This window comes from Etheostoma spectabile, chromosome 6 (genome assembly GCF_008692095.1).
Source record: "Etheostoma spectabile isolate EspeVRDwgs_2016 chromosome 6, UIUC_Espe_1.0, whole genome shotgun sequence".
NCBI classification, from domain to species: domain Eukaryota; kingdom Metazoa; phylum Chordata; class Actinopteri; order Perciformes; family Percidae; genus Etheostoma; species Etheostoma spectabile.
In genome coordinates, this window is record NC_045738.1 from 29,913,644 (window position 1) to 29,936,310 (window position 22,667).

The window sequence follows — 22,667 nt, forward strand, 5'->3', positions numbered from 1 at the left end:
ACCGAATACCAGCTGAGATCAGTTGCATTGTTTTTTTTTTTTTAACCAGGGCCGCATTTTCCAGATTACATTATGTGCTTACATAATTGCAAAAGGGTTCTCCAATGTGTTCTCAGGTAGTTTTTCTAAACAGAATGTGCCTTTGGTACAATGGATGAATGGTTGCTGATAATGGGTTAATGTAGATATTGCATTAAAGATCAGCCACCCACTCAGATCATTTGGTATTCTGTCTATTATGGAGTGGAATGGAACATTGTTAGTGACCCCAAACTTTTGACCGGTAGTGTATCTGTTTGTGTTTTTTGTGTTAATGCAAACGCGACAAACATGCAATCCATTCCTGTGTTTAATTCAGCATTTAAGGAATCTACAGAATCATTTAGCAGGCATGTTAAATGGTTTGGAGCAAGAAAGACTTGCATCCATTAATTTTGGCCGATATGAGGAAACAAACAACAATGAGCAGTGTTCTAGCCAGTATTGGAACTTGTGGGCTGTTGTTTTCTAGGCAGTAAAGTCAGAATTTATATGGATCCTGGGGAAGTGTAGGACATTTTCCCCATTAGGCCACATATTTCAACTGGTCCACTCCTGTTAGAGCTTAGCTTAGCGCTCCAACTTGTCATGGCAACACTGGGGGTTTCACAGCAGGTTCAGCTTTGTTAACTCTGTTGATCTTTTGTCCTTTTATCAGATGAGAATAAAGAGTATTTCCTGGCGCTGCAACAGATGATTGAAGAGATGGCGGAGAATGCGGGTGGGCCCGTGGTACTCATTGCGCACAGCATGGGCAACATGTACACCTTGTACTTCCTCAACCAGCAACCACAGGCCTGGAAAGACCGGTACATCAAAGCATTCATCACGCTGGGAGCACCATGGGCAGGGGTCGCCAAGACCCTCCGTGTGGTCACCTCTGGTAAGATATGGAACTGGTATTATTTTATTGTGCTTATGGGGGTCCGATCCTGCAGTATGTTTTTTAGTAGACAAGAACAATTATCTCCCTGCCTTTTACAGGAAAAGTTCAGGATGAAAAAAGGTAGGGCTGGGCAATATATATATCTATATAGTACATTTTGGATATCCTAATAGCTTTTACATGGATCGTGTTATGTAATTTAAAATGAATGTCAATTTATTAACTTACCACATTGCTCTAGCTGTTCTATTATTAGCCTTTAACCATTTAGTTATTATTGATGATTATTTATCTAACATCTAATTGTGTAAATGTTTTGTTAAAGGTGCTCTAAGCGATGTTGGGTGACTAGTATTTTCAAAACAAAAACTAGCTTGCCCCTCCCTCCTCCTCATCCCTCCCCCTCCCTTCTGTGCTTCCGCGCATTAACCTCCCCCACCCCCAAATCCTTCTTGTTGGTTATTGGCTGGAACGCTGGAAAGCTGTGTGTGGATGCTTCGTGGTGCAGGTTGGCACAGTTTTTTTTGTTGCCCTTTGTAGACACTGGGCTGTCTACAGATGGTCAAAAATATTGTTATATATGATTTTCTACATAATAAAAAAGATAATAATAAGCACTCTAATGTTACAAAAAGATAAAACATAAAATATTTTGAATGAATGATATTAGACAAAAGTCAAGCATAAACCCACATACCTTCAGAAAGAGAAAAACAAAGCATACAAGGCCTTTTTGTGCATAAATTGCCTCTGCGCCACGAAATGCTTGACACAAACAAGTTAGTAAGTGGAGTTAGTTGTTGTGTGAATGCTGATTCAGTAGCATTCCCATTATTGTTATCCGATTCTTTAACTGGCTGTGGTCGCCTCTAACTTCTACATACAGCTACAGTTATGGGCATATGATGGGACTTCTTCAACATTTGTTCTGCTATAGTCAATGAGAGCAGGCTTTATTTATTTAAACTAATGTATTAATTACCTATGCTTACTCTTGCTAACATTAAATATTTACACAGCTAAAACCCATATTTAGCTTTATTGAGATTACTTTTGTTAGGGCATTCACAAACATTAGTTGACGTTAATTTATCTGTGTTGCCAGATCTCATGCGAGTTTGTTCTTGAGACAGGAACAAATCTCAAACAAAGTTAGTTTTCTCACATTGTGTCTGTCAGAAAAATGTGTAATAATGTGTAGAAACTACTCTCCTTTTTCCTATATCAGATTCCTTCAAATTGCTCAAACCAAATTGCAAATAAACAAAACATTTACATCAGATTGTGTATGTTGGTAAATGTGTTCCCACCTGTAACCCTGACACAATCAGGATTAGACAACACTGTGCAACACATTCCACTGTATATTTGGGTACATGAATTTCAAGTATGTCTCACAGGACATGAATAGCGTGTTTTATTTAAAGAAGCCAGAAAATGAAACTCTGGCTGGAAATTTTTTGCTCCGTTTCAGTTCCCTGGTACGGATTTCATTTCTCTGCCCACAGGTGATAATAACCGCATCCCAGTGATCAGCCCGTTGAAGATTCGCTCCCAACAACGTTCTGCTGTCTCCACCTCCTGGCTGTTCCCCTATGCCCACTCCTGGCCCAAAGATCATGTGAGTGTGCTTGTGTGTGTGCGTGCGCATGTGTGTGTGCACTTATGTATCATTTTCTTCAAGGAAACATTTAGTTTCTCTCTTCTTGCTGTTGCCAACCACTCTGCCTAAGCCAGAGATCTTCGACAAGGGTCCGGGCCCCCTAGGGGTTCTTAGAGTTACTGCAGGGGGGGCCACCAATTTACTGCAAATGTTTTTTTTAAAATAGTACAGAAATAAACTTTGTACATCTATATGTGAGACAGGTGCGTCTGGTAAGTATGTCAAAAGTTGCAGAGAAATTCCCGCACATTGCCTAACTTAAAAATACATTTAATAGTAAGAAATGTAATATGTCTACACATGAATCCAACATATTATTAGCAAATATAAATCAGCCTATATGTGAAAAAAAACACTGATAATAGGTGTTGTGGCCTATGGTAAAATAATCTCTATCCACAGATACAGTTAATCCTAATAATTCACTGTGTCACAGTATGTTTTACACTAAAACGTGATTCATAAAATCAATACAATACCATTTTTTATAGCTTAGTTTTCTGTGCACTAAAAATGTATGTATAAAGGTTTTAGGTTTTTATAGACCCAGGTTAATGTGAAATTTCATTTTATAAAATATGTAGTAAGGGTGTTTGTGTTCCGTCTCTTTCTCAGATAAGTTGTCCTTGGCTTAAAAACGTTGAAGACCCCTGGTGTTTAAGTGTTTAAAGGTGCAATATTTAATACTGGCAGCTAGTATTTAAAATAGTTACTGATTTATAAATTCAAAATATTGGAGAGAGTTGTCTCCCTTCCAGACTCAAAGTTTGCGTTGGTTGCCAGGCTGAAACGGCAGCATCCTCAACAGTGTTGCTAGACGCTTGTCTCACATAGCCAGACGTTACTTCACAGCAGAGTAGCTAACATTAGTTGCTGGCTATATTGACAGTCATATAAGCCCGTGCTTCCGCGGAGCTCTGTACCCAACTGACAGACACACTTTTACGGCTTAAAAATAAGGTAGGAATCGTTAAAAACAAAACAACCTCGCCGTCTTCTCCATCCAACTGACAGAACCATTTCCAAGGCTTAGAATTACTGTAGTAACCGCTAAAAGTAACACTACCTTGCCGTCCTCTCCACCCGACTGAACACACTTTATTGGCTTAGAATTACGGCAACAATCGCAAACACACCGCAAACACGCGGCTCTCTTTTCCGGATTTACAGCCCCCTCATTTGGTTAAAAGTAACTCACTGCTGAACACGTAAACAGCCACTGCACGCTTGCCGGGTCCTCCGGTAATGTCGGCAGTTAGCAGGGTTAGCATGGTGGTGTAAGCCGGGACCAGTCAGGATCACTTTACTGGCTGTGTCTCAATTGTTTTCTGAGTAACCAACTCGGGTACTCTAGCTATATAACTCAATGCGAACACAAAAATGTTGAAATTATATAAAATAACTGTCCCTTTTAGCTGTGATAAATTAGCCTGAAGCTAATGCTTATCTGTAGTAGAAAATTGGCCAACTCTGTGTCCTTTTGGGCTTTAAGCTGTCTCCACTTTTCAAATATATCTTCAATATTTACTCAGGGTTTGTTACGTCTCTGGTCACACAACTGTTAGAAACATGCCTTGCCTTTTTTTTTAGTTTGGGTAGAATCTATCTCATGATTTTGGGGCTATGCTAGCGTTACAGCTGTAACACGCTGGGTTTATGTTTTTACAGGTATATCTGGCAACCCGGCCTGGCTGTCAAGCTGGGCCGTTGATACATACACACAGGCCAAAACACAAACAGAAATTCTGTCACGGAACGGAAATTGCAAAAGGAGAAAATACTGGCATTAGCATTGTTAGCAAGATAGTATCTCAACTTGGTATGTTTCCTTTATATCTGATGATGCATTGGGGCATTTTAGAATTATTACAGTAGATATATTACATATTGGACCTTTAAACTGATAACATTGGACATTTAGATACAAAAATACATTAAAGGTATACTGATTACGATTTGTTTACAATATGATTAGTAGTGACAACCAACAGGGCATTATCTCTCTGTAGTTCCCCTAATCATTTTAGTGGCTCTCAGCTAATGTTTTGGTTTTCCAGATAACAAACCTTACTCTTATCAACCTTGTTACTAGCTTAAGGTGACCAGATTTCTCAGACAAAATCCAGGGACATTTTCAGCTCAGAAGCGTATGTACCTCCAAAACACGTCATGTTTTTATTTCTGTAAAACTTAAAACGGGGACACTAGACCTACAGCTGGTTTCAGTAGTCAATGTTTTCTTTCTTTCATTCCAATTTCGGGTCTGTCAGTCACAGTGAAAACCAGGGACATTTCAGGGGACAGATCCAGCCGGGGACTGTCCCTGGAAACCGGGGACGTCTGGTCACCCTATACTAGCTGCATCGGGAAGTTTTCATCTCCGTAGAAAAGCTCTGATAAACCCACCAAACAGCATAGTGACGAAGTTAGCAACTAGCAGGTGAACAGTGGAGCATTTAGCTGCTGAAGAGCCAATTATTTCCCTCAGAAGTTGGTGGAGACAAAAATTGAGCTAAAAGAACAGTTTGCATTTACATTGGTTAGGTTGAGAAATACAAGACTTACATGTTAGCCTAACAGCTTTTTGAGCTAACACTGCCATAAAGTGGCCAAAAATCAATTAACGCAGCTTTAACAGGCAAAGGTGTAGATTAAAAAATAAAATGATAGCAAGTTGGAGTAATGCAGGAAAAAACAAGCATTAATGCAGCTATCTTGCTTTGTATATTAGAATGAAACTATTTATAAAACATTTAACATTTTTTTAAAAATTCCCGGATGAAAATATAACTGAACACAATGTGCTCTTCTTAAAGCTATAGTGTGTAGCTTTAAACATTTGGTAGAGCTAACCAAATCAAACAACTAAGAAAGTAATTTTTTCTCTATCTATCACCAGATCTTGGTGCAGACGCCCACCAACAACTACACTGTGCTGGACTACAAGCGCTTCTACTCAGACATCGGTTTTGATGACGGCTGGCTGATGCGGCAGGACACCGAGCCACTGGTGTCCGACCTCAGGCCCCCCGGCGTGGCCGTCCATTGCTTGTATGGTAGCGGTATCCCCACGATGGAGGCCTTCCAGTACTCGGACAAGTTCCCCGACGTGGAGCCCACGGTTGTGTTGGGCGACGGGGATGGGACGGTGAACCTACGGAGTGGCATCCAGTGCAGGCGGTGGGTGGGAAAGCAAAAACAGCCTGTGAAAGTAAAGGAGCTTCCAGGGAACGAACATGTGAACATGCTGTTGAACATGACGACTGTGTCTTACATCAAGACTGTGCTGTTCTCCCCATAATGCTGGTAGAAACCGATGGCTTTATGTGCGCACGCACGCGCACACACACACACACACACACACACACACACACACACACACACACACACACACACACACACACACACACACACACTGACTCATCTTGCCTGTCTAGCTGAACAGTGACTACCAAAATAGTTCTGTGTACATGCCTCATAGCTTATGAAAAATAATGGACGTTTTGTAAAACTGTTGGCAGAATTAAGTTAATTTAAATACAGCGTTTATATTGGTCTCTGCTTTTAAAGAATCCTCGAGATTTTATCTACTAAATCCAAATTAATATAGTACGTGTATGTACAAGTTAAAAACCAAGGATATCCTTTATGTGCCACTTTCCTGAGCTATTAATCAAAGTCAGATGTTTTTATTAATGTTGTGAGAGATTTATGAACTCCTTTGACTGTAATGTTGTTAGGCTAAACGGTAAAGCACATAATGTTTTTTTTCTTATTTCTTTGTAAGTGCAACTTCTCAGGTTTATGCTTGGTATTTGTTCAAAAGGAAGACCCTAACCAAAACAACTTGCTTACATTTTTTTGTCATTTGATATCTCTTGATCCTTTTTCTTTTTTTTTTCTTTCATGCAGCAAAATAAAAAAAGGTCAGGTTGCAGACACTCAAAGGTCTACCAAAAAGCTCAAACCGTTTTTGGACAGAAAGTCTTAATTCAAAGTCCACTTACTAGCTTTTTCAGGAGCTTTGAATAACATCTCAGTCTTAGCCCATAAAAGGAGTTGGTTCCATCCATTGAGTTTATTCTGTTCAATGATGAAGACCAGAGATGCAGTTGAAAGCTCCAGAAAAAGCTAACAAGTGGACTCTGAGTCACAATTTGTTTTGTCAAACGGTTGACAAATTGACTCAAAACGATTTGCCAAAAATACAACTTCCCTCAAGGTCCAATTACTAGCTAGTAACAAGGCTTTCAACTGCATATTATGGTCTTCATCAATAATCAAGAGTTTGCTCAGCATTTGTGGTCAGTTGTCCTGTCTGAAGCTCAGACCAAAGTTTCAGTGCTTAGGCCACGCGATGCTTTGTCCTCTGCTGAACATTAGATGTACGCGAAAGTAAATGTTTTATTTTGTCAACTGTTTATGACGGTCAAGAGATAGCTTGTAAACTTAATTTCTTCAATCAATTCTTTAAGAACATTGCTTTCTAATTGTATCAAACAGCCACTTGGTAGTGACAGGCTATTTCTTCTAAATTAAATGACCTAATATTTAAAGCTCTCTCTTCACTTTCCATGTCCTTCACAGTTCACGTTAGATGGGTCTGTATATAGTTTGTGCCCAGGTTCGGTTTGATCCAGGTGCCTATACAGACTGGATTTACACAGGCACAAATGATGGGACTTTTATTGTTTTATGGTATAAATTCTATTTGCCTGTTTTATTTTTTTTTCTGCATGCAGAGTTTAAAACCTGACTCCTAATCCTTGTGTGACATGCAGTGAGAATCTCTCTGACCTGAATGATTTTACTGTGCCATCAGGCTCTGTCTGCGCTGGACCAATGTGATATACTCTTGAGTGTCATAGCTCCTGTGAACTATCATAAATGTTGGTTATAAATGTGTGTTGCTTTATGGAGAAAAATATAACATTGTCGTTGAGCCTACCAATTCTCTCCTGTGTGTTCATGTTAGTGAGGTAAATGGCAAGATATGACTCACCACTCTGTGAGGTTTCAGTAGTGATTAGGTCCACAACTTCCTTTCGAGGCTTTTGAATGTCACCCATTCAAATGTGCCGCTTTGCACACGTGCGTCGTAATTCTCTAAAAGCTACTTTCAGTGACACTTCAACCTTTCTGAACCCTGATCACATCTCAGAGCATTGGTTTAGCACAAAAAAGTAACTCGGCAAGTATAAAACCAGTAGTGACTTTATTTTTTATACAGCATTAAAATACAATATAAACTGCCATTGACCCTTGATCATCTTTGTTGTAGTCTCACTTTGCTAGACCTTCCTCCACGGCGCTCCGGAATAGGGTCTGGCTAGTCCACACAGCATTCCGGGATGGATTAAAAACATGCTCTGGTTTATTGGCAATTCTTCAAACCAATCACAATGGTCTTGGGCGGTGCTAAGCAGCCACGGTGTCGCTGTAAAATAGCCTCGGGAAGGAACTTGTTTTGGTGGAACGTGCACGTTCAAAAGTTATTTTAGTCGTGAAACAGAAACTCAGGACAGATAGTCTTGCTAGCTGTCTGAATTTACCCTGCAGAGATCTGAGGAGCAGTTAACCAGAATCTTCATGAATCCACTGAAGTTTAAAATTCCAACACAAGGAAAGCGGAAGGAAGCGGACAAAAAGAAATGCATACTGCGGAATTTCCTGTGGGACAGGAGCTATCCCGAGTGGATTGTCGTGGATATAGACTATCTTTGTTGTGACATGCTACATATCTGCCAGCAGTTATTAATGGAATACAACATATCATCGTTGCACCACTAAATTGGTACGTTTCCAGCTCATTTAGGTGGCTCAGAGGATCACAGCTGTAAAGGGCGAGTGGTCAAGTTATACAAATGTCCAATTTTAGGTCTCCAGAGGGAAGCGGAAGGTCTTGTTTCCTGTCCTGCAGCGCAACTCCACACAGTCCAACCTCAGCAGAAATGGTCCTTCTTCGTGGTCATCAATTAGTCTCTAACAGACAGAAAATGTTCAATTCAATTTTATTTATAGTATCAATTCATAACAAGAGTTATCTCGAGACACTTTACAGATAGAGTAGGTCTAGACCACACTCCAGAATTTACAAGGACCCAACAGTTGTAGTAGTTTCCTCCAGAGCAAGCAACAGTGCGACAGTGGCGAGGAAAAACTTCCTTTTAGGCAGAAACCTCGGACAGACCCAGGCTCTTGGTAGGCGGTGTCTGACGGGCCGGTTGGGGTTAGAATGAAGAGTAGCAATATGAGTCACAAAAAAAATAGTAGTTTGTAGTAGTTCATGGCATTACAAATGAGAGGTATGAACAGTTCTGTGCAAGTCATTCAGTCAAATCAGCTGTTTCTGACCTGCTACCCAGCATTGTCTCACCTGCTATCTGAACGGTCAGTGGTGTTCAGGATAATACACATGCAAAAAGTACATTAGCACCACAACATTACATTTGGTTAAATGTATTCTACTGTACCATGTTTATTTCCAGGTTCATACTTGTATTTCACCCTATAAATGACCTCACTTATCTATTTGGAATTTTTGTGCTGCAGCTTTAAATCGGCCAACATGTATACAGATTCCGATTTGGCAGTGAGAAACTGCTACTATATGGGTCAAACACATTGGGGCACTTTAAAATGGGCCAAGGCACAACAGCACACTTTTGGATTTACAATTGACAGTCGGTTACAAAGAACAGTGAAATTATTTTAATGTAAAAATGAACACACAGTGATGTCACTGTTGGAAATTCAGACGGACAGACACAAGATGTCCCAGTACCTGCATCTCCTGAATGCAGTCCTTCATCTGTCCGGTCACGTCTCCAACACACCAGGCCAGACTCACGTGGAAAGATGGATCCTAGAAAACACACCAGTGGGAACATTAAGACATGGATGTGTGCATGGATGTTTTTCACCCAGTCGAATTAAAAAAAATAAAATAATATAATAAAGTGTGGAAACATTGTCTAAAACAACTCCCCTATTTCCTCATTGGCATAATAGGTCTAGTGTCTAGATAGGCTGCAAAATAAGTTGCATATTGGTCTAATTCATAGTCATAATACAGCAAATTATAATTGGACTAACAACAGAAAGAACTACAACACAAAATTAAAAAAGAACATCGTGGGCAGCCAGATAGCTCTGTTGGTAGAGCGGTCGCCCACATACAGACAGTTTACTCCTTGACGCAGCGGGCCCGGGCTCCGACCTGCGGCCCTTTGCTGCATGTCATCCCCCCCCCCCTCTCACCCCATTCATAGCTTCAACTGTCCCGGCAAAAATAAAGGCTGAAAATGCCCCAAAATATCTTTTAAAAAATGTATAAGATGTAGGGAAATTAAGACCTGCAATACAATACTTAAGCAAATTTAAGTCTTTTTAAGGACTAAAATTTGGTTTTGAAATTGTAGACTTCTTTTAGACTTTTTAAGACCCTGTGGAAACTCTGATTTAGTTATGTTTTTGAGACAAGACATTGCTTTAAAATCCTTCATTAACTAATAATATAAAAACACAACTGCTCTATACTGTAAGCTTAAATCAAAATTCAAATGTAATAGTTGCTACATACATACAGTACATTTGCTACAGAAGAACATCCCCTTATCTGATTTAGACCCTGTGAATCCACTGTATTTACACAGGTACCAACACTTCAACAACAGAAAAAGACTAAATCAAACTTACGAGTGACAAACAAACTGGTCCAGCTTTAGATCTCAAAGGGTAAAGTCTATATATGTGTGTGTGTGTATCACTAACCTTATAGAAAGTGTCCAGGTGAAACTCGGTCATTGTTCTGTCCAGGACTTGGCTCAAGTCCAACAACTGAGCATGCCCAGTACACACTTCCATCCCCAGAAACGTCCTGCAGGGGACAAAAGACAGAGACACATGCAGGCAGTCGAACCATGAAGAACTGAACACATTAGGAATGAAAATGTATCTTTATCTAAAAACTTTTCTTTCAGGGATAGACTGATTCTGGGCCCTGGCTGATTATCTGCCTTTTTTGGCAGTTTGCAGATTATCTGTATTTTCATTTTATTTGCTTAATAACTGATAAAGTTAATTAATTAAAAAGTGTTGGTTTCACTTAGAGATGGTCCAATACAATTTTTTACTTCCCGATACTGATACCTGAACTTGTGTATCAGCCGATACCGAGTACTGATCTGATCCCAGTGTGTCATATATATTTTATTATGTTTTAACTGCTGTATGCTACTATCCACGTATGGATATGATGTGATTTCTATCTTTGTTGTCTTTCTGGCTCAGGTTAAACTCTTTGTGAAACATGAACACAAACAATGAACTTATTTGATCATCCGGTTTGACAGTCAGTTAAAACAGAAAAATAAACTACATTAATGTAGACTTTCTTTAGGGCTGTATTACGTGGTATCGGATCGGTGTATAAGCTCTAGTACTTTCCATTACCAATACCAGCGTTTTAGAGCGTCTCGGAGGCGGTACAGATACTGGCATCAGTATCGGAACATCTCTAGTTTCACTCCCCACTGAGTCTGACCTAATGTCCCACCCACAACACTATCAGACAATCTTTTACTGGGTATTATGTTGAATGTTTCTAAGTTATAAAAAAATGTATTAAAGCATTTAAACAAAGTTTTGTGTTGGAGTGTGTAACATTCCAAAATCTCAATTTTGACTTCAAGATTTTCATTTTCAATGTAAATGCATATTGGTTCCGAATATCGGTTATCATTGACTTCTAATTATCGGTATCTGCCTTTAAAAACCAGTATCGGTCGATCCCTAATTAACTATAAAGAGAAAGAGAGAGAATTAAAGGATGAGACTGTACCTCGTCCTCTCAGCGTTACAGTAGACCCTCAATGTCCCTGCTGAGCACACAAACCTGGCAACAAGAAGAACAAGCTAGAATGCAAATCCACCGTGGTCAGCTTCTGATGGAACTTTCACATCTTTATCTAATCTACTTCCACTATTCCACCTACTGAGGTGCAAGTGATCCTCTACGCTGCTGCTGCAAATCAAGGTTTACTCACCTTGCCCTGAGAAAGTTATTACCAGAGGTGTCAAGTTACAAAGTACAAATACCTAAGTAGAAATGTTAGATATCAATACTTTACTGGGGTAATTATTTTACAGCAAACTTTTTACTTCTACTCCTTACATTTCACGCAATTCTCTGTACTTTCTACCTGTTTCATTTTTAAAAACAGCCTTGTTACTCCTGTTTCAGTTCAGTTTGTTTTCATTTCGGCTTTTCATCGTTCAAAAAAAAAAAAAAACTATCCAGATAAATGGTGCAATCCCATCACAGATTGCTGCAGCTAAGCTTGGATATCTACATAATAAAGGCTAATTGATAACGTGCCTCTGCACCATTATAATATGGTAATACTTCTAGGCAACAAGTCATCAATTTTCCGCTCCATGAAACACATGTTAATGCTCCGGAGTACACACATGTGGTTCTTTAATGTATTTGCATTGTACTAAAATGTGTTCAATAAATGGCATGAATGCAGGTGAAACAGGTGCATCCCATATTTTTCAACATTAACATTTTAATATAACATTATAGTCATTATGGCCTTTAGAACAATGTTTTTGGGGAGGTAGGGTAGTGCAGTAGGGGCCCCTGTGACGCAGCCTAAGCTTTTGTCCTTAATGGCATTTTTCCCATAAACATTACTGTTACTTTTATAATTTAAGTAGTTTTTAAAACCAGTACTTTTAGACTTTTACTAAAAGTAAAAAGCTTGAGTTGATACTTCACTTTCTACAGAAGTATTTTTAATCCTCCGTATCTATACTTCTACCTGAGTATTGACTGTAAATACCTTTGACACCTCTGGTTATTACAGATAGTTAGGGTTAAATCATATTTATAGTAATGCAATGATTATATACAGTATGTGTATAAACTATCGTCATTGTTCAATTTCTCTTCATCGTTTCATTTCTTTTTGTCTTACTATCTTTGCTTGTAGTGATGCAGTCTTTTTTCACCAGTTAAACCCTTTTCTAATACTTTTGCATTAATCAATTTACTTTTTTAGTCTTTAGTGCAATTCAATTACCCGTCCTACAAATGAGTCCCTCTACATACTGCCTCTGCTTTGCAAACTCAAGGGCTAACACTGTTAAGCTAAAACAAGTTTTCCTCCGGTGTATGGGTATTTGAGCAAACCTCTTGCAGTGCACCAGGCCTGCCTTGAGGCTCTGGGTGAAGGTTTGGATCCAGTGGTGTCTGAGCACCACCGTCTTAGACAAGCTGAGGTGAAACTCCTCCTGCGGGGTCAAAACCACACCGTGGTCCCCGGCTAGTGAGAGCAGCTCCTCCAACAACTCCCGGAACTCCTCCTCAGGATGGTCTGATGTACAGAGGAGAGAGAGATAGAGAACATACACGCATGTGCGCACGCACACACACACACACACACACACACACACACACACAAATTATATTAAACCAATGATAATTGACAAATCAATCGTCAGTACAATGTGTTGGTCTTACATGGCAAATAAACATAGGTAGCCCAGTTGCCTCTCTCGTGTTTAAAAGAGCGCACGCGTCCGCCATGAAGAGAGCTGTCTTCAGCCTGTGAGGCCACTTCATCTGGAAACATGGCCAACAGGCAACCAGGAAGAGGCAGCCTAACAGAAACACAGCCCAATGAGACCTTACATTATCTTTAAGAGGTGCTCTTGAGCAAGGCACCGAACCCCCAACTGCTCGGGGCGCCTCTCCATGGGCAGCCGCCCCACCCGCTCTGACATCTCTCCATTTAGTGCATGTATACGTACTGAGTGTAAACTGTAATTTCCCTTTATGATTATTTTTGTTATTATTATTATTATTATTAATAAAAAACTGTTTCAGTTGGTTTATCATCCAGGGATTGGCTATGGCAAGAAGTTGGAAAATGACATGTAACGTTAAAGCTTAAGGGACGACTGACTACAAGTTTAATAACTACTCTTGGACATACATTTACAATTTGTGTTTTCTGTCAACTGAGCATACAGAAAGCCAGCACAACACACACCTCGTTTTAGGAACCGGTTCCTCAATTTTGTGTTTCTTTGTCGCTGGGCTGCCATTGTTAGCATCGTCTTCCTCTTGCCACTTTCGAGATGAACATGTGGTCGCAGTTGCTGCCGCCGCCACCGCCTCGCTCTCCTCCTCCGAGCTGCTGCTGTAGCCCACCAACATCCTGTGGTTTGTCAGGACATATTACACATGAATTATGCATGCACATTTGCTACTAGACGGAAAGGGGTTAACATAGGTATTCAATGTTTAACTACAGGAAAAAGAAACATTTTTGCTCGGGTTTAAAACGTATTTTCCGACGGCTTCGAACAACAAGACGCTGGTTTATCGTAGTCCCGCTCTTCCCGAAATAAACAACGTGTTGTCATGATTATTTAGGTCCCAGTGAAACACGGCACCACCTCGAATCAGTTCCACTTTCATACTTCTCAGAGGTTTGACACAATGTGTGTATAACAGCGCATATATATGAGGAATCTGTGTATTGGTGTTTTTGTGTATTACTCGGCCTTAAAAAAAAAAAAACTTAAGTCAAAAATGCCTGACTGTCATCGTGACGTTTTAAAAGAGGTGACAATAGTTAAACTAAAACTGAAGTTGGCTTCCGTTTCGTTGCTTCCGATTCGGCAGTTAAGGGAAAACGTGAGGACAAATTAAAATTGAAGTAAGATTTCCATTCTCAGCGTCCGATTTCGCGTTAATTAGGTCTTAAACACACTTTTAGATTTGTGAAAGCTTTATTGTCTATATGAGAACGTAATACATGGATACTTTATGTTTTTCACATGTAGACCACATCAAACCAGGTCCAGATTAAAACCACTATACCTAGACTAATCTGGTCTACAGTATCCCAGAGAAGCTAAAAAAAGCTTCATTCTATTAATGAAAATGCAACAAAGGGAGATTTCATGGATTTCTTCACACGTAAACCCTTTGGACCAGGTCCAGATCGAAAATCATTATACCTAGACTTGTCAAATCTGGATTTAATTATCCCAGAGAGGGAAGAATCTGTAGCCTCGTTAATATCTAAAAGTGTGTTTCAGACATAATTGATACTTTACCTAAATGTCTAACAAACTTTCACAAGAGTAAAAGGTGCAAAAAACGGAGGATTAAGTCGCTCAGCAATGTAAATTATGTAGGCTACGCTGTGTATTGGAAACTATAATCAGTTTTAAATTTCCCTTAAAATTCCACCTAAACTGCCGAGTAGAAGCTGCGAATCGGAAGCCAACTTTAGCCTTTTACTATTGGAAGATTACATTATTTTACATGATCGTTTAAGATTAAACAGTAACTGACAGCCGGAATAGATGTGGTGAATGAAAAAAATGTGAAAGTTTGCAGGAATGTTACATTAAAGCCATAGGCTAATACAGCTGGTTCCGTGCATGCGTGTGTATGTTTGTGTGTGTGCGCGCGCGCATGTGTGTGTGTGTGCGTGTGTGTTGTGAGCATGCCAATTAGCTCTTGGTTTATTCATGTTCCCGTGCGCGGGCAGGGGCTCAGAAGCTAGGCGATAGCTAGCTAGCAATTTATAACACAATGTGTAGGTTTTCGTATGCCGAGAGAATGTCCTAGGACCACAGACGCCAAAGAAATGTTTACGTAAAACGATACCGCTTATTTGTGAAATTGTGATAATCTTTTGCCCACACGCACACTCTCTTTTTTCGGCCCCTGGAGCCACAGCGCTCGAACAAGAGAGCATCCGACTACCGTTTGAAGTGACCTGTTATTTGGGGGAGTAGCTAGCTAACGTCAGCTAACCTACAGGAGACTGTCATTTGACTGGACGCTCCAGGTATGTACATGCAGGTTTTATCTTCGCAGTTTAAATTCACAACTCACTAACAAAGGCGTCGCTGCAGCAGTTACTACTAGCTAGGCTATTATTTCCTGTGGCTAGTCCGCTAACGTTAGCTAGCTCTTTTCTGCGCCTCTGTGGCTGCGTTAGCATGTGGCTATACTAGCTAGCTAGCTAGCTATGCTATGCTATCCTGATTACAGTGATCTTTGCCTGAAAACGAAAATCGTTATGATGCGCAGACGCTGTTTTCCACTTTTTTTAACTGCGAGTCGTAGAGCATTTGGATTGCTGCATAGAAGCGGGTGGAACTAAATTACGAGTATAATAAAGATTTAAATATACGGTTTAGTGTTAATGTGTCATGTCCAGGTGTGTATGTTCAGTGATCATCTTAGATGTGATTTTGCGTTTACGGTGCACATCCTGAAGTTGTTTTAATTAAATTGTACAGCATTGGGATGCTTTTGGCGATGTCAACATGCCGTACATATTGTAAGGAGGATGTTTTACACGATCCTATGCCTTTTTAAACACGCTATGATCAGCTCTTCTGTCAGAGTTGCTCAACGTGCAGACAGGAATAATCTGCTGTGATGAGTTGCTAGAGAGGTTGCCTGCATAGTCTGGCACCCTTCTGTAATACTTACAAGTTGTTATGTCTCAGTTTCTGCTGAGTTTATACGGAACTATAACTATTATATAAAGTTAATGTAGCAAAATTGCAACGGTAAATTTGCAATCTTTCTATACTTTTTAAAAGCATTTTTGCTACACAAATGTTGTTGTTTTTTTTCGGCCAGGGTGTTCTGTCTATGGATTAGTGGATGTTGGAGATGCAACATAATGCTACTATTGTCATTGAGTAACCCCTTTCTGCACATTGATATTTTAACATACGTTCATTCTCTTTTCCATACAGATTCCACTTGAAGGCCACAAATGAAGTGAAAGCAGGGGATTTCTTCCATCTCTCCCCACAAGTCTGATCTCCACACAGCTGTTCTCCTCTGCACTAGCTAAGTCCTCCGTCACAGCCCCTTCACCAAGCACCCTTGCCAGTTCTTCAGTTCCACTTGCTGAAATGGAGTAAGTGTCTTTCTCCTGATTTCTTAACACACTCTTAAGCCGTCAGCCCGTTATTTAAATATGTTCCAATCTCCAATCTTCTTACTGCAGTTGGGCCACGCCAGCTGCCAAGCTGAATCCCTACACCCGAGCCCGCATGACAGAGGCCTGGCAGCAGCATGCAGTTGCTCCACCTCCCGTTGTCCACACCATCCCTCCAGGAGCTGAGAATGCGTTGGGTTGTGCAGTGTATGGCATTGTCCTACAGCCAGATGCCACGTCTTTACAGCAGCAGCCACAGACCCAGCACGCACAGCACAGCCAACACAGCCAACAACACAGCGGGAGTCAGCAGCATGGAGGCGGGCAGCACAGTCAGCAGCAGCACCCCACCCAGGCCCAGCAGACCTCCCTACAGGTAGGGACCGAAGGAGGACACAAGTGTGGGGCCTGTGGACATGATATCTCCCACTTAGCCAACCCACATGAGCACCAGTGCATGGTGAATCAAGACCGGTCATTCCAGTGCACTCAGTGCATGAAGATTTTCCACCAGGCAACAGACCTGCTAGAACACCAATGTGTTCAGGTGGAGCAGAAGCCGTTTGTGTGTGGGGTGTGTAAGATGGGCTTCTCCCTACTCACCTCTTTAGCCCAGCACCACACATCCCATAACAGCACCAACCCACAGAAGTGTTCAATATGTGAAAAGACCTATCGACCCGGCTCTTCTGGCAGCGTCACACCCAACTCAAATAATCCCCAGCAGCCCAGCAGTGACGGGGCGTCAGCAAGCAGCAGCTCGTCCATTCTACCTTTTCCCTCAGCCCGAGACCGGCCGTACAAATGCTCCGTTTGCCAGAAGGGCTTCAAACACCTCTCAGAACTCACAAGGCATGAGAGGGTGCACACAGGAGAAAAGCCCTTCAAATGTGACACATGCGACAAGGCCTTCAGCCAGTCGTCGCACCTACAGCACCACCAGCGAACACACAGCAGCGAACGCCCGTTCAAGTGTGCCGTTTGTGAAAAGAGTTTCAAACACCGCTCCCACCTCGTGCGCCACATGTATGTGCACTCTGGGGAGCACTTGTTCAAATGCAACTTATGTGAGTTGCATTTCAAAGAGTCATCGGAGCTCCTTCACCACCCCTGCCACCCGCAGGGTTCCCGACCGTTCCGCTGTGCCACGTGTGGTAAAGGTTTCAAGCGACCGTCTGACCTTCGGCAACACGAGCGCACACACTCGGAGGAGCGCCCCTACCACTGTGACGAGTGTCAGATGAGCTTCAAACAGCAGTATGCACTGGTGCGCCACCGACGCACACACAAAGACCCTACAGACCGGCCGTTCAAATGCAACCTGTGTGACAAGGGCTTCATGCAGCCCTCTCACCTCCTGTACCACCAGCACGTCCACGGCATGGACAACCTGTTCAAGTGCGCCTCATGCCAGAAGGAGTTTAGCCAGTCGGGAGAGCTGCTCAGGCACAAGTGTGGCGAGTCGTCCAACTCCTCGCCCGACAAGCCGTACAAATGTGACGTCTGTGGCAAAGGCTACAAGAAGGGCTCGACGTTACAGCGTCACCAAAATTCTCACTGCCAAGAGAAGCCCCTTAAGTGCTCGCTGTGTGACCGCCGCTTCCTGTCCTCTTCGGAATTTGTCCAGCACCGTTGTGACCCTTCGCGGGAAAAGCCGCTGAAGTGCCCTGACTGCGAGAAACGTTTCAAATACTCATCAGACCTGAACCGACACCGGCGCGTGCACACAGGGGAGAAACCTTACAAATGCGGCCACTGCAACAAGGGTTTCAAACAGCGCGAGCACCTGACCAAACACGCGAGCACACACTCCCGAGAGGGCCAGTTCAAGTGTGTTTGGTGTGGCGAGCGTTTCAGTGACTTGGGCTCTTTGCAAGATCACACTGTGCAGCACACAGCCGATGGAGGGGGTTACCCAGTGCCCCAGTGCATATAAACTCTTGAAGACTTTTTTCCCTTGAACAGACAGTCTCCTAAACTCCTGTCCCCTCGTCCATCCCTTGTATTCAGCTTAACTATCTTCACATTTGCAGGACAGTCCAGGCTATTATTATTGCAATCATTACCACCAGTGATAGGTCAGTTTTTGTTGCTTCACTAACTGGACCGAAGCCCTTTAGCACTGTGGCCCTGTCATTCCATAAGATCCTGAGCGTTTCTCTCTCCCTGCACTTTCCTCTTTCTTCCACCTCTTTATCTTCTTATACCTGACCTGTCCTCTACCATTTTTCTCAGCCCCACAATTATACAGTTGATAGCACTAAAGAGGCCACAACCACTTAAACTGACATAATTCATACTTAGGCTGCATTCACACCAAATCAGATGTTGTGGGAGTGGCCCATTTGTTTCTCCATTGTGTTCCCATGGTGCTAGCATTTAGCCATGCTGCTAGTATGCCGGGTACTACGAGTCATTGTCCACGTTGACAGATTTAATCAAGAAAAACATTTACTTTCAATAACCCAGGATGCAAGGCAAGACTTAACATTATAATGGGGTTTAACCTGGTGCACAAGGCCAAATTGAGTGTATACATGTGAAACATGATGTTACACTTCATTGTGTTTTGTCTGATTTGGCAGTTAATTGATATGTCACCACAGCGTGACATTGGGTTGCCATTCTCCTAAAGTTGACTTTTTCGGCATACCCTGCGTTCCCCCCCGCCGCAGCCTAAATACACTTCCCACATTCAAATGAATCTGAGGACTGGCGTTTTTGCTGCAGTGCCTGTTTTGGTGTGAATGCAGCCTTAATCAGACAGTTGCAGACAGAAACGGGTGCCATAATGCAGGTTGATCCAGCAAATATATCCCTCCCAAATTCCTACCCTTAGAAAAGGGGGAAAAAATTTAAATGTCCCTTTTTAATTGTTATAAATAAGACCGACATATTTTAGTGTGTGTGTTTTGTTTTTTTAAAGTATTTTTTAAGGTTTACTGAATGAATCAATAGTTTAGTATCCACCTAAACTGACGGGGCCAAAGACTTGAAAGTCTTGACTGCTGGAGTGTCCATAAGAGGGGGATTATTTCCTTGTTATTTTTGTTCCCCCTCTATTTCTCCGATGACCTCTTTTCCCCGCCCTTAAATTACTCCCCTCTCCCATTTTTCCACTCATCTTTGCTTCCTCCTCTTCCTGTCGCAGTTTAGTATCAGAAGACTGGGAAGTTTGACTAATCCCTCAAACACACATGTTCTCACATTCATTGGTCAGGTACAGAAACAGTGCATTGGTCCCGGCCCAACTTCCTGTGTCCACATCACTTGTTTTTATTAAATAGCCAGTAAACTCCCTCAACGTATGTGAAGCGAAACCATGTAGGGGGGAGTTTGGGGATTTATTGTCCTATAGTGAAATACCAAAACGCCAGTATGAAGCAGCACCCGATCCCAAAGGTGTGTAGACTAACCAACCAGCTGAAGTGAACCATCATTATAGGAAAAAAACTGATGATTGATACCAACCTCACACTCCAGTATAGACAACTATAGAAGTATATCTTTCTCACCAATATATAATAGTCATATTCCTGCATACATCAGTGCTGTTAGACTTATTTGTACTGGAAATGTCCAAGTTTGAACATTACACTTCCTCTCAGCCTGTACATACTATGGATCTGTGAGTGTACTTAGCCAGGTAAGTTGAAAATGTCAGAACTTGTCTTTCTTAAAAACAATATGTAAGAACTGTTTTCGTATTCTTGCTACTTTTTACTATGTAAACTGTTTGGAGAAATGCTCTTTTGTTCTTTTTGTAGTCCATGTGGTGATTGTATCAGTATGTTGCAATTGCGTGCGTGCGTGCGTGTGCATTTTATTCTGTCAAACGAAAATTTAGACTTTAGAGAATAGTATTAGAAATATTTCAGCAGACCTTTGCCACTTTTTTTTTTTTTTTTATGTACTAATCTTACTGGTCTGTCCGAGCTGTTTTTGTAGGATGAACCTGCACTTTGTATTAAATATTTTCCATATTTTAAAAGAAATTTTAATACTTAGTTTTCCTGTTACATGTTGAGTTGAGGTGGTAGCTGTGTCTGACAGAGTGGGTTTCTACCAGAGTGAATGACACTTTCCACGTCTTTGAATGCTATGAGATTCTAGTGTGCTTAAGAAGCCCAGCGAACAAGTTGGTTTTCCTTTTCCTGTGAGAGGGAGCCGCTCTGGACAGGAGCTCACTGTTGAGTCATGGTTTGAGTGCAGTATTGAAAACAAACGGAGGAGACCAAGAACATGGAAGTAACATTTTTTATTTTATTCTGGCTTGCAATTCTTTCCTTTTTGTTTTAGCCTTAAAACATGGTCATGGTGCCTCTCGGCCTCTTCCTCCTCTTCTGCTTTCTGTCTCTGTCCATCATCACCATCATCATCATCAACATCAGATGGTTGGTTTCATTGGCCATCATTTTTATTTTCTGAATTTGGCGTAAGACTGAAACAACTTGGACTTAAATTAGTAATGTGTTTTTTTATTTTTTTTAATAGTTTCACATGTTTGTATTTTTTTTGTATTAATCTTTAATTTTATAGTAAAATCTATATTCCTCGATGGAGAGACCAGGGCCTTGGGTTGGTTTGGGATAGAGATGGCTGTATTTTTTTAACATGTCTGTCAGAGTTGTACGCAAGCTTTTCCCAATGTGGATTTGTCCCAAACGCCAAATCACAGAAGAAACCATCTCTGCACAAAGAATTTGGTAGGGGGGTGGTGTAAAAGTTGATTAATACAACACAAACACATCAGGAGTCCATACACGCAAGTTCCTATTTGCCAATTTCTGGAGGACTTTGATGATAAAGATAGTCACTTCAGATGCAGGACAAGGACCTCACATACTACCATATAGTGCAGACAATACACTTAGTATGTGTTAATAATAATACAAGTGTACACTCAAAGCCTAAGAATACTTCCAAGCCAGTGGCACTGGTTTAGTTGCTTGTATTGGTAGTGTGTTACTCATGTGTGTGGGGTATAGAGTGCTGATCAGGTATAGGTACAACATTATCAGACAGTGAGGAATCTTGCAAAGTGAAAACAAGAACTGCACTTATTACATCTCGATCAATTCTGGGTTTAAAAACTCCATATCCAACACACAGTCAGTAAAAGGAGAGGAAAATCTCCAGTCTAAGCACAAATGAAATAAATCCACCCTTCTGCATATTATCAACCCCCCCCCTTCCCTGCTGCTACTTTTTTTTTTTTTTTCCTCAGTTCTAAAACGTGAACCCGTCAGACCCTGGTGTCTCTAGCTCTCTGCATGCTTGCTGTGATAGTTCCTGTGTTCTCTCCCTGCGAACTGCTCCCCCATTCCACGCAGCACTGTTCCCTCTTACAGCTTTTTCAAATTGTATTGTAGTTTATGTGAATGATGTTGGGGGGGAAAAAAAGACAAAAACCCTTGTGGCGACGTACAGTATATGTACATTCATGCTAAGATTATCTGTATGTATGTAGCATTCAATTACACAGCACTAACAAATAAAACTTTTTCATCTACAAACTTACATGAATCATGAAATAATTTAAGCAGGAAATACAGTCTTGATTCAAGAGTGTTCTTGTTGACATTTATTTTTTTTGTTTTGTTCTGAATGATGCATTATATTAAAGGTGAAAAAAAACAGACAGTGGCTCTAAAACAGAATATTACAAAATGCACTGTAAAGATCAGAAGTAAAATTATTCAATATGAAGGCTGACCAGCCACTGTACAGTATGTGTATAATATCAGAGTCCTTTAATGGTTAATTTAATTCTCTTTCTATGACACTGGTTTATATCATTGGGATTATTACGGATGCATTAACATGTTATGCAGCAGTTTAACGTGGTCTAGCCAAGGAGATCAATTTAATTAGTATGTATAGTAATTCATGACAAAACCATCTAATATGTACAGTATATAAAAATCTTTATAGTACAGTATATATATATATATTATAATCGGTAAAGACTACCATTGTCTTACTATGGCTGTGAAATAAATGTGATAGAGTAAAAAGTACAATATTTCCTTCAGAGATGTAATGCCATCAAATGGAAATACTACTGTAAAGTACAAGTACCTAAAAT

General features: G+C 41.0%; 3 protein-coding genes and 1 long non-coding RNA gene across 6 annotated transcripts in view; 2 read left to right on the forward strand and 2 right to left on the reverse strand.

The window, feature by feature from the left end:
- Positions 1-7,515, forward strand: part of LOC116691155 (group XV phospholipase A2) — a 22,524-nt gene extending 15,009 nt beyond the window's left edge. Inside the window, exons 5-8 of one of the 2 annotated variants that reach the window (XM_032518532.1) lie at positions 698-922; positions 2,434-2,546; positions 5,488-5,914; positions 5,975-7,515. In XM_032518532.1, coding sequence (XP_032374423.1) covers positions 698-922; positions 2,434-2,546; positions 5,488-5,889 — 740 coding nt within the window. In that variant the 3' untranslated portion in view covers positions 5,890-5,914; positions 5,975-7,515. Of the gene's footprint in view, positions 1-697; positions 923-2,433; positions 2,547-5,487; positions 5,915-5,974 lie in introns of those variants that run through there. The other variant, XM_032518531.1, reaches the window with a different exon arrangement.
- The window catches only part of LOC116691164 (uncharacterized), a 631,246-nt gene that overhangs the window by 494,889 nt on the left and 113,690 nt on the right, over positions 1-22,667 (reverse strand). The window lies entirely within an intron of this gene.
- On the reverse strand, positions 8,361-14,126 carry LOC116691160 (U6 snRNA phosphodiesterase). 2 transcript variants are annotated; one of them, XM_032518541.1, is made up of 7 exons: positions 13,649-14,123; positions 13,117-13,256; positions 12,787-12,970; positions 11,431-11,484; positions 10,362-10,467; positions 9,373-9,453; positions 8,361-8,570 (listed from the first exon to the last, which is right to left on the reverse strand). In XM_032518541.1, the coding sequence occupies exons 1-7, from the start codon at positions 13,813-13,815 to the stop codon at positions 8,463-8,465; spliced, it is 840 nt and encodes a 279-aa protein (XP_032374432.1). In that variant the 5' UTR covers positions 13,816-14,123; the 3' UTR covers positions 8,361-8,462. The 2 variants fall into 2 exon arrangements, with proteins under 2 accessions (XP_032374432.1, XP_032374433.1); XM_032518542.1 differs by lacking the exon at positions 11,431-11,484 and having other exon boundaries at positions 13,649-14,126.
- Positions 15,106-21,970, forward strand: LOC116691150 (zinc finger protein 319). The gene is made up of 3 exons (XM_032518524.1): positions 15,106-15,466; positions 16,392-16,558; positions 16,649-21,970. Exons 2-3 carry the CDS (start codon positions 16,554-16,556, stop codon positions 18,513-18,515), a joined length of 1,872 nt encoding a protein of 623 aa, XP_032374415.1. The 5' UTR covers positions 15,106-15,466; positions 16,392-16,553; the 3' UTR covers positions 18,516-21,970.

Bases quoted from the DNA above. Each gene is read 5' to 3' on its own strand.
- LOC116691160 (XM_032518541.1), bottom strand. From the start codon at position 13,815: ATGTTGGTGGGCTACAGCAGCAGCTCGGAGGAGGAGAGCGAGGCGGTG. The intron at 11,485-12,786 runs GTTTGCTCAAAT...TCTTGTTGCCAG, and splicing joins GGCCTGGTGCACTGCAAGAG to GTTTGTGTGCTCAGCAGGGA. The intron at 10,468-11,430 runs GTACAGTCTCAT...TGTCCCCTGCAG, and splicing joins TGTAACGCTGAGAGGACGAG to GACGTTTCTGGGGATGGAAG.